Raw genomic sequence first — 12,112 nt, 5'->3', positions numbered from 1 at the left:
CTTATGGTAGATTCATAGAAGTGACATGACTAAGTCAAAAGTTCTCAATAAATTGCTTTCCAAAGAGGAACCTATGGTTTATGCTCCCACTGGCCATGGGTGCAAGTGCCCACCTCACCCCATCCTGTCAGCACTAAGCATCGTGCTGGGCAGACCCTGCAGCTCCAAGTGCAGCCTCGCCCTTGGGGAGGGAACTTGGGGCAGGGCAGGGAGCTGCCAGAAGCTTCAACTACAACTACAAAGGACCGTTTCTGAGCCTGTTTAAAATTTAATTCTGAAATGTCTGACTTGAACAGTATCCCAAAGCACCTATGGATGATGCCAACAGCACAGCCTCGTTTCAATGGCAGTTATCTGGGTGGTCCCAGGCTGAGTTGCTTTGGGCCCTGTCCCCTTCTAGGGACGGCCCTGAGTGTCTCCCGGGAAAGGGATTCTCAGCAGCTCTTCTTGCAAAGTTGCAATGATTTATGCCTCCATTCCTCAAATGAAACCAGCTCTGCCACTTCAAATGTTACCAGCCTTGGTCATCGTGAGTGAATCAGGAATCAGAACACAAACCAAACACATGTGGACTGAACATAAGGGAAGCCATTGGTCTATGAGGTAGCTTGGCACAAAAGTCCAATAGAAAAGCTCCACATGGGATATAACCATCTGAGAACGTATGAGCACTCACAGAGAAGGAGGATCTTCGGAACTGCTCTCCATTTGGGATGACAATGAATGGCTGTTCCATCTTCCTGGGAACTGACCCATGCGGGGGCCCTGAGACCCAGAGTGCCTGAATGTCTGCTCAGATGATTTCCAGGGAGCCCTCCTTCTTCTCGTGGCCTTGCAATAATCCCCTATCCCTAAGACAGCATTTCCCAGACTTATTAGGCCATAGGATTGTTTTTATATTTACAATACAACAAGAGCATGTGAACTATAAATGCAAGCTCTATCACATGCACGCTCATGTGAATTTCATTCTTAAAGGCAGGTTATTACATAATAATATGTATATGGATGGCTGGGCATGGTGGCTCATGCTTGTAATTCTAGCACTTTGGGAGACCAAGGAGGGAGGATTGCTTGAGGCCAGGAATTTAAGACCAGCCTGGGCAACAAAGTGAGAACCCATCTCTACAAAAAAAATTTTAAATTAGCCAGGCATGGTGGCATGTGCCTGTAGTCCCAGCTATTCGGAAGACTGAGGTGGGAGGTTTGCTTGAGCCTGCTGGGAAGTCGAGGCTGCAGTGAGCCGAGATCATGCCACTGCACTACAGTCTGAGCAACAGAGGAAGACCCTGTCTCCAAAAAAGAAAGGGGGGGAGTGGGTGGGCAAAGAACATGAACACCACTTTTCAAAAGAAGGCATACATGTAGCCAACAAGCATATGACAAAATGCTCAACATTACTCATCATTAGAGAAATGCAAATCAAAACCACAAGGAGATACCATCTCACACCTGTCAGAATGGCTATTATTAAAAAGTAAAAAAAAAAAAACAAAAACCAGGAGATGCTGGTGAGGTTGCAGAGAAAAAGGAATGCTTATACAATGCTGGAGGGAGTGTAAATTAGTTCAGGCACTGTAGAAAGCAGAGTGGCGGCCGGGCGCGGTGGCTCACGCTTGTAATCCCAGCACTTTGGGAGGCCGAGGTGGGCGGATCACGAGGTCAGGAGATCGAGACCACGGTGAAACCCCGTCTCTACTAAAAATACAAAAAAATTAGCCGGGCGTGGTGATGGGCGCCTGTAGTCCCAGCTATTCGGAGAGGCTGAGGCAGGAGAATGGCGTGAACCCGGGAGGCGGAGCTTGCAGTGAGCCGAGATTGTGCCACTGCACTCCAGCCTGGGCGACAGAGCGAGACTCCGTCTCAAAAAAAAAAAAAAAAAAAAGAAAACAGAGTGGCAATTCCTCAAAGAACTTAAAACAAAGCTACCATTTGACCCAGCATCCCGTTATTGGATATATACCCAAAGGAGTATAAATGATTCTACCACAAAGACATATGCATGCATATGTTCCTTCCAGCCTATTCACAATAGCAAAGACATGGAATCAACCTAGATGCCCATCAACGGTAGACTGGCTTTTTAAAATGTGGTACATATACACCATGGAATATTATGCAGCCATAAAAAAAGAACAAGATCATACGGTTTGACATAAAGGTTTAAAAAAAAAAAAGAACGAGAATATGTCCTTTGCAGCAACATAATTGGAGCTGGAGGCTATTATCCTAAGCAAACTAACATAGGAACAGAAAACCAAATACCACATGTTCTCACTATAAGTGGGACCAATGAGAACACATGGACACAAAGAGGGGAACAGTAGACACTGGGGCCTACTTGAGGGTGGAGGTTGGGAGCAGGGAGAGGATCAAAAAACTACGTATTGAGTACTATGCTTATTACCCGGGTAATGAAATAATCTGTACAGCAAACCCCTGTGATGTGCAGTTTACCCATATAATAAACCTGCACATGTACCCTGAACCTAAAATAAAAGTTAAAAATACCTGTAATTGATTTTGTTAAATGTCTGTGCTTATTATTCAATTATCCAAAGATATTTTTGCAAAGTTGCAGTTCATGTTCCCAAGACTAATGGCAAAACATAGTGTTTGTGTTTTATGAGTCATCGATAAAGATTACAAGCTAACCTGCCACAAAAGTCCTTCTACGGTAAAGGTAGCATAAGTGTTGATAACACCTTCCCTCCTTTTTCCTGGAGCAGCACAAGCTTCTCCACAGCTGCTTTTGGGTGTCATCTCTTGCCCATGGGCTCAGGGAAAGAGGCTGCCACCAATGTGCCAGCAGGATGGAAATTTAAAACAGCCTTTCCCTCTGGCCTTCTCTGCTGACTCCAGAGGCCCCACTGGGCCTATTTACCACAATCTCTACCCTAAGCTGGGTCCGCAGGATCCCGTGTTGGAACCCTAAGACTGGCAATGTCACACTCTTGCTCCCCCTTTCTGCCCCATCTCTTTCGCTTTGACACTATTTGTGTAGCTTGCTTTCTTTTTTTTTTTTTTTTTTTTTTTGAGACGGAGTCTCGCTCTGTCACCCAGGCTGGAGTGCAGTGGTGAAATCTGGGCTCACTGAAAGCTCCGCCTCCCGGGTTCACACCATTCTCCTGCCTCAGCCTACTGAGTAGCTGGGACTACAGGCGCCCGCCACCACACCCGGCTAATTTTTTGTATTTTTAATAGAGGCGGAGTTTCACCATGTTAACCAGGATGACCTTGATCTCCCGACCTCATGATCCTCCTGCTTCGGCCTCCCAAAGTGCTGGGATTACAGGCACGAGCCACCGTCCCCAGCCGTAGCTTGCTTTCTTACTTAATAGATTATAAGTTCCTTGAGGGCAGGGGCTGTACTTTCCTTATCTCTGTGCTTTGCACAATGTAAATTAATATAGTGTAAATAAATAACATATTTAATTTGGGGGCATTAATATTCTGGTATTAAAGGTAACAGCCCCTAAATTTAAGCTGAACATCTTAACAATCCTAAATGAGTGTATAAGGCCTACAGATAAAAACATTTGCTTCTTACATCAAGAATTAAATGTTTCTAGCAGTTTTCTTTTAGGGTGGTGGGCAAGGGTAGTGAGTTTCCCCCTAAGTACACAATGTTTACAGGCTTCTCTTTGCTCTGTTATTCATAACATGACCTTTACTGGCAGTAAGCACTTGAATGGTAAGACTTTTTTTTACTTCTTGTACTTTACCCATCATCCAAATCTATGTGTACTGGATCCTTCCCATTTTTGTGGTTTGCAAGAATTTTAGTTCCATATTTTAGAACTGATAGAGTGCTATGCACTAGTTGGGAAGAGCAAATTTGACGTTGAGCTGCATGTTATATCTTCTTAAGAAAAATCAATGCCATTTGGCTTGAATGTCTAGTGAAAGTACACTTAAGAGTCACTATGATAAAGTTCAACCTACTAAAACATTCCACATGTTGCCACATGGGTAGTCCCTGATTGGATGATTTTTTTTCCCTCTGTTACAGTGTTGAAAGTGGTACAGGTAGCCTCGGTTTCCATCTGACACAGGAAAGAACTGTGATGCAAAGGCACTGTGCCCCCTTTCTGCCTGAAATGTCTCCATCTGCATACATGCCACCATCAGTCAACCTGGACAGGGACAGCCAGTGGTACCAGGTCTCCCAGGATCCCTGCCTCCCTGCCCGCCACTTCTCCGACCTTACCCTACCTCCTACACCCACCCTAGGATCTCCCCATGTCCTAGAATTTTTTGCTTCACTCAAATATTTGGACATTGGATTAAGAACATGAAATTCCATATATCTCACTGAGGCCAACAGTATGTAGTTTTGTCACACAAATTATCACAGAACCAAGATAAATTCAGAAAGCTTAACAATAGCCATTTTCAGTAAAATCATATCACTCGTTCAGCCTACAGAAATAGTGCTATTGTATTACAGATTTGTAGTGTTCTGTCAGTAACTCTCATTTCTGTGACCTGGGAAAGGACCCGGGAAAATTCTCAAGACTGGTAAATATATTTGTAACCCAATGGGGTTTTTAATTTAACTTCATGATATCAAGTAACAGGAAAAGAGCTGAAACTCTAACAAAAGCTTCATGGAAAAGCTTTCATCTAACACCTTTTTCTACATAGAGACTGAAATGAATAGACCATACTTGAATATTAAGATGCAATTACATTACATCTACATGTAATTAGAGATACATTTTTTAGCTGGTATTGAAACAGAATCCTAGGCTTGGAAAAAACTTTAGAAACCAGAAATAACCTCCTACTACTGCCGGAATCCTTCTTCAACACCAAAGACAGACACAGTCATTCAGCCATTGCATATTTTGAGATAAAGCAATCTTTGTTTTGTGGAACGCCCTTCTGAATATTGGACAGTTCTAACTCTTAGAAGCTTATTTCTGATAGTCAGAATTTGCCTCACTGAAATTTCCAACCATCAGTCAAGGGGCTGTTTGAAATAAGGGGAAGAATATAGGCTTTTGAGCCAGACAGAATTGGATTTGAATCCAGGGTTTATCGTGTACTAGATATATAGCTTTGTCTCTAAGCTTCAGATTTCTGATGTATAAAATGCCGTTGGTGATGAGGATTAGAGATACCATTCATTAAGTGCCTGGAATATGGGAGAGACTCACTTGATGGCTGCCTTTATTGCCAGTAGCTGTCCTAGCTTTGGCTCTCTGACACAGCCAAATTGCCCTGGGGACATTTTTCCTTTGCCAGGAGAAAATGGCTTCCAAACCTCTGGAGCATCTTGGCAGTTTTTCTTTCTTTCTCTTTCTCTTCCTTTTTTTCTTTCCTTTTCTTTTCTTTTTCCTTTCTTTCTTTTCTTTCTTTCTTTCTTTTTCTCTCTTACTTTCTCTCTCCCTTTCTCTCTTTGTTTCTGACAAAGTCTTGCTCTGCTGCTCAGGCTGGAGTGCAGTGGTATGATCACAGCTCACTACAGCCTTAAACTCCTGGGCTCAAGTGACCCTCCGACCTCAGCCTCCTGAGTAGGTGGGACTACAGGTGTGTGCTACCAGGCTCAGCTAATTTCTTTTTATTTTTTTGCTGAGACACAGTTTCACTATGTTGCCCAGGCTGGTCTTGAACTCCAGGGCTCAAGTGATCCTCATGCCTCAGCCTCCCAAAGTGCTGGGATTACAAGTGTAAGCCACCATGCTCAGCCCACCTCCGCTGGTTTCTTAAAGAAAGCATCCCTCCTGCACATGAGCTCCTTCAGATATGAACATTTAAAAGAAGGCAGATGATTAATAAATACATGCTGAAGGGACTACCTCTAGAATATCACAGGTAGTTGCTAAATATGAAACATTCACAGGTGTTCACCACCTGCTGCTCCACCACCCAGGCACCCTAGTGAGGATGAGCTGTTGCACCTGCACATCCTGCTCCAGCTTGATCTTGATCATGTTGTATTCTTCGCAATCCCTGTTCCTCTGCCTGTTCAGCTGCTTCTCATAGTCCTCTACTTTCTGCATGCGGTTGATAAGATACTCCAGCTAAAGGCACAGGAAGACAAGGGAAAAGTTAGGGACCATCCTTGACTCACCTCAGTCCTTCGGATGGCCTGCCCAGCATGACACAGGGGAGAGTTTGGAAGTTTCATGGCTCCACAGGGAATCTGGTGGCTTTCAGAAGTCCTGAATACCCAAGGCTTTTAGGACTTGGCTTGTATTGCCTAATGGGGTCATTACTCCAGAAACTCTAACAAGAATGCTCCATTATGAAATTAAGCTCATCTCCTTGAAGTCTAAATATCTGAAAAAAGAAAAGAAATTATGCACAGACCCTGAAATCAGATGTATATATTTCTAAAAAGTCTATTGGATCTTGGTCAAGTCACTTATTTGTTCTTTACAACTCTGAAATAAAGTGATAATCCCACACCCTTTAAAAATGTGTCTTAAAACACCTTGGGCCATGAATATTCACAGCTGGGTGAGATAACCAGTAAACAAAGGGGAAAGTGACGGGACTGTGGAAAACACAGCAAGCTGCCTGGGTGGTACTCATCACCACCAAAGGGACAATCCCCATCTCCAAGGCCACACTGATTAGCTAGGAAATGCAGTAATGAACGCAGTAGCATTCAGCCACAGCAATTCTACTCAAGATACAAGAAGGCGGCCGGGCGCAGAGGCTCACGCCTGTAATCCCAGCACTTTGGAAGGCGGAGATGAGCGGCATCACGAGGTCAGGAGATCGAGACCATCCTGGTCAACATGGTGAAACCCCATCTCTACTAGAAATACAAAAATTAGCACAGTGGTGTGTGCCTGTAATCCCAGCTATTCGGGAGGCTGAGGCAGGAGAATCACTTGAACCAAGCAGTCGGAGGTTGAAGTGAGCCGAGATTGCGCCACAGCATTCCAACCTGGTGACAGAAGATTCCATCTCAAAAAAAAAAAAAAAAAAAAAAAAAAAAAGAAAAAGGATAGTTAGCAAATTCAGTCACAATAAAAATCACCCAGACCCCACGGATCACCCTTGACAGCCTCCACCCTTTACCTCTTTGGCATTATGAGCCTGAAGGGCTCGCTCCCATTTCTTCTTATTACTGGCCAGTAGCTCTTGGCGTTCCACCTCAAATGCTTTCTACGACCAAGAAGGAAAAATACTCTTGCATCTGTTTAGATTGGGCAGGTCCTACCAGTGTCAAAGAACTTTTAGGTAACTGTATAAGTGCCATACCACCGACCACATAGAAAAAGTCAAATCCAAATGCAGACTTGCCAAGTTTCATGAGACCAAATGGCTATGGAAGGAGCTGCATGGAAGTTAGCGTTATGAAGACGATACTCCAAATGCAGAGAGGAGATGTGCCAACAGTCCCGTGGCTTAGTCAATATCAGAGGCAGGGAACTGGAGGAAGGCCAGTGCCCCTGTTGGCAGTCACACAGCAGGCCCTGGTGTGTAATTCAACTGTGACTACCGTTGATGCGTTGCCATGGTTGGGGTTCCCATAAAGCAAAGGCAGCATGAAGCTCACAAGGGGTAGGATTGGGAATGCAGAAATGAGTCTCCAACAACCCAGAGAGAGAGAGAGGCCTCCACCCTCTTGGCTCTCTTCCATCTTGGAAAGGGCTAAATCTCAATATCAATCTTGAACATTTCATTCAAATTCGAAATACTGATTCCTGAATCCTATGCAGCACTCCCCTTCGCCACTGTCCGCCCCAATTGCCATAAAGAAATAAATAAATGCCTCACATAGGCTTTATGCTTATGGAGTGCTAATCCCCCTTTTTTATTCCCCAACCTCTTGCTCATCTTATTTTCTTTCAAAACACTTATTACCACCTGTGAAATAATATATTTAGTAACTTGTTTATTGTCTAGCTGCCTCCTACTAGAATACAGGCTCCACCAGGAACTTTGTTTTGTTCATAGCTGCATCCCCAGGACCCTGGAACAGTGCCCAGCATAATAGACACTTGAAATGTACTTGTCAAATGAATAAATGAGTAAATAAATTAATAAAACCTGAGAGCAGAAACAGAAATCAGAGGACAGAAAAGTCATCTAGGGCCCTCCTTAGATCATTAGGACAGACCTAGACCTCCTCTCAGGGGCCCCCCAAGAGCAGAAAACAGGTCTTTTCACACCCTGTTACCTCAATGTTATAGAGCTCCTCACGAAAGGTTTTCATCACATTCTTCACCTGTTCTTCCATCCGCTCCAGAAGCAGGCAGACGTCATCTGACTGTTTCTTCAAATCCTTCACATACTGGTCATCCTTTGTTTTTAACTCCTAGAAAAGGGCATGTAAAAGGCTGGCCACAAACTGTGTCAGGAGCAGGAGGTGCCAAGCACTCTCTCTAGACCCCTCTCACCAGAATCTGTCAACGCTAGGACATGAAACTGTAAAAAGAGGGCTGGGCACAGTGGCTCACACCTATAATCCCAGCACTTTGGGAGGCTGAGGCAGGTGCTTCAGCTCAGGAGATCAGCCCGGGTAGTATGGCAAAACTCTGTCTCTACAAAAAAATACAAAAATTAGCCAGACGTGGTGGTGCACGCCTGTGGTCCCAGCTACTTGGGAGGCTGAGGTGGGAGGATCACTTGAGCCCAGAAGGTTGAGGCTACAGTGAGCCATGATTGCACCACTGCACGCCAGCCTGGGAGATGGAGCAAGACCCTGTCTCAATAATAATAATAATAATAAACTGTTCAAAGAGAAAGTGGCTTCAGAAGAGTCTTAGAAAGCCTGAGATAAAGCACAGTAGATGGAATGGAATGGGCTCTGCTCAGCGCAAAGCTCTTAACAAGCCCCCAGGACCAAACCCCTCAACGTTATCACCTGCTGCAAATCTCCCTGCAAGCTCCCAGAAAGCCTAGAGTGTCCCAGCTGAGCAATTAATGTCCAGGTTCCAACATGGGAACTTATCTACTGCAGACTAAGTTGCTTTCCTTAACTAAGGACTAAACTCCGGAACAGCATTTGCTGTAAAAATACTACAGTCACGTGCTGCACAACAACATTTCAGTCAATGATGGACCACATATATGACAGTGGCCCCACAGGATTATAATACAGTATTTTTACTGTGCCTTTTCTGTTTAGATACACAAATACTTGGCACTGTGTTACAATTGCTTATGGTATTCAGTATGGTAACATTCTGGACAGGTTTGTAGCATAGAAGCAATAAGTTATATCATATACCCTAAGTGTGTAGTAGGTTATACCATCTAGGTTTGTGTAAGCACATGTTACGATGTTCTCACAACAATGAAATCACCTAACAATGCGTTTCTCAGAATATAGCCCCATCATTGAGTGATGCATGACTATATTTCTATTAGATAGCTAATAATTCTACAATTATGACAAAGCTTTTACTTCTAGTTAAAAGTTTATCACTTGAAAAGACATCAAAATTGGAAGAGTTAAAATTATCTTTGCTCACAGATGACATGATCTTATATGCAGAAAAACTAAAGATTTCACATACACAATAACCTGTTAGAACTTAAATTCAGCAAAGTTGCAGGACACAAAATCAAAATTCAAAAATCACAGTATTCACAATAGCCAAGAATTGGAATCAACCTAAGTGTCCATCAGCAGATGAATGGATAAAGCAAATGTGGTACATATACACAATGGAGTACTATTCAGCCATAAAAGAGAATGAGATCCTGTCATTTGCAACAATGTGGATGGAATTGAAAGGCATTATGTTAAATGAAATAAGCCAGGCACAAAAATTCAAATTTTGCATGTTCTCACTCATTTGTGGGAGCTAAAAATTAAAACAATTGAACTCGTGGAGATAGAAAGTAGAATGACAGTTACCAGAGACCGAGAAGGGTAGTGTGGGGGGTCGGGGAGGAATGGGGATGGTTAATAGGTACAAAAATATAGTTAGAATGAATAAGATCTAGTATTTGACAGCATAACAGGGTGACTAAGGTCAGCTAGATTTATTGTACATTTTAAAATAACTAAAAGAGTATAACTGGAATGTTTGTAACACAAAGAAATGATACACGCTTGAAGTGATGGATACCCCATTTACCCCAATGGGATTATCACACATTGTATAGCTGTATCAAAATATCTTACATACCCCATAAATATATACACCTATCCATAAAATTTTTTAATTTTAAATTTTAAAAAAAAGCTCAAGTGCGGTGGCTCACAACTGTAATCCCAACACTTTGGAAGGTGGAGGTGGGTGGGTAATTTGAGGTCAGCAGTTCGAGACCAGCCTTGGCAATGTGGTGAAACCCTATCTCTACTAAAAACACAAAAATTAGCTGGGCATGGTGATGCACGCTGTAATCCCAGCTACTTGGGAGGCTGAGGCAGGAGGATCACTTGAGCCCAGGAGGTGGAGGTTGTAGTGAGCCAAGATCAGTCTACTGCACTCCAGCCTGGGTGACAGAGTGAGACTCTGTCTCAAAAAAATTAAATTAAATGTTAAAAAAAATTTAAATCAGTTGCATTCTTATGTGCAAATAATGACCAATCCAAAATGGAAATTAAGAAAATAATCCATTTACTATAGCACCAAAAAGAATGAAATACTTAGGAATAAACTTAACCAAGTAGGCAAAAGCCTTGTACACTGAAAACTGTAAAACATTACTAAAAGAAATCAAAGAAGATACAAACAAATGGAAGATATCCTGTGCTTAAGAATTGGAGACTCAATATTGTTAAAATGTCTATACTATACAAAGTGATCTATAGATTCAATGCAGTCCTTATCAAAATCCCAATATCATTTTTTGTGGAAATAGGAAAACCATCCTAAAATGTGTAAAATTCAGAATCTCAAGGGACTCCAAATTGCCAAAATAGTCTTGAAAAAGAACAAAGTTGGAGGCCCCACATTCCCTGATTTCAAAACATACTACAGGCTGGGTGCAGTGGCTCGTATCTGTAATCCCAGCATTTTGGGAGGCTGAGGTAGGTGGGTCACCTGAGGTCATGAGTTCGAGACTAGCCTGGCCAACATTGTGAAACTCCATCTCTACTAAAAATGCAAAAATTAGCCAGGCATGGTGGCACACGCCTGTAGTCTCAGCTTCTCAGGAGGCTGAGGCAGAAGAATTGCTTGAACCCTAGAAACGGAGGTTGCAGTGAGCCGAGATCACACCACTGCACTCCAGCCTGGGTGACAGAGCAAGACTCCGTCTCAAAAAAAAAAAAAAAAAAAAACTACAAAGAGCAATAGTAATTAAAGAGTGTTGTACTGACATAAAAATAGATATATAGACCAAGCGAACTAGAGAGCCCAGAAATAAACCCCTATATGACCAAATAGCTTTTGACAAGGGTCAAAATGATAAATGAGTGATACATAAACCCCTGCATCTATGGTCAAATGACTTTTGACAAGACTATACAGTGGAGAAAGGATAGTCTCTTCAACAAATGATATCAAGAAAGCTGGATATTCACAGGCAAAAGAATGAAGTTGGGCCCTTACCTTATACCATATACAAAAATAACTCAAAATTGATTAAAGACCTAAAACTATTAAACTCCTAGAAGAAAATATAGGGGACAAGCTTTCTGCACATTGGATTTGGCAATAATTTCTTGGATATCATACCAAAAGCCCAGGCAACAAAATCAAAAATAGACAAATGGGGCTGCACCAAACTCAAAAATGTTTGCACATCAAAGAAAAATCAAGAATAAGAAGGCAATATACGGAATAGGAAATCATAATTGAAAATCATATATCTGATAAGGGGTTAATGTCCGAAATACATAAAGAAATACTATAACTCAAAAACAACCCAATTTAAAAATAAGCAAAGAATTTAAATAGACATTTCTCCAAAGATGATATACAAATGGCCAATAAATACATGAAAAGATGCGCAACATCTTTAATCATTACGGAAATGCAAATCCAAACCATAATGAGATATCGCCTCACACCATCAACACGGAAGCTATCAAAAAAACAGGATGTAAGTGTTGGTGAGAATACAGAGAAGTTAGAACCCTTGTGTACTGTTGGTGGGAATGTAAAATGGTGCAGTCATTATAAAAAACAGTATGGAGTTTCCTAAGAAAATTAAAAATAGAATTACCATATGACCCAGCCATCCTACT

General features: G+C 42.2%; 1 protein-coding gene across 4 annotated transcripts in view; it reads right to left on the bottom strand.

The window, feature by feature from the left end:
- DRC1 (dynein regulatory complex subunit 1) overlaps nucleotides 1–12,112 on the bottom strand; it is a 54,681-nt gene that overhangs the window by 19,204 nt on the left and 23,365 nt on the right. For all 4 annotated transcript variants that reach the window (XM_032172464.1, XM_032172466.1, XM_058426913.1 and 1 more), the window contains exons 5-7: nucleotides 8,144–8,281; nucleotides 7,039–7,125; nucleotides 5,907–6,029 (exon numbers count right to left, since the gene is read on the bottom strand). In XM_032172464.1, coding sequence (XP_032028355.1) covers nucleotides 5,907–6,029; nucleotides 7,039–7,125; nucleotides 8,144–8,281 — 348 coding nt within the window. The remainder of the gene's footprint in view (nucleotides 1–5,906; nucleotides 6,030–7,038; nucleotides 7,126–8,143; nucleotides 8,282–12,112) is intronic.

Source organism: Hylobates moloch, unplaced genomic scaffold, assembly GCF_009828535.3.
Source record: "Hylobates moloch isolate HMO894 unplaced genomic scaffold, HMol_V3 SCAFFOLD_13, whole genome shotgun sequence".
Classification (NCBI taxonomy): domain Eukaryota; kingdom Metazoa; phylum Chordata; class Mammalia; order Primates; family Hylobatidae; genus Hylobates; species Hylobates moloch.
Note: the sequence above shows the minus strand (reverse complement) of the source record. Positions and strands in the feature narration are given on the sequence as shown.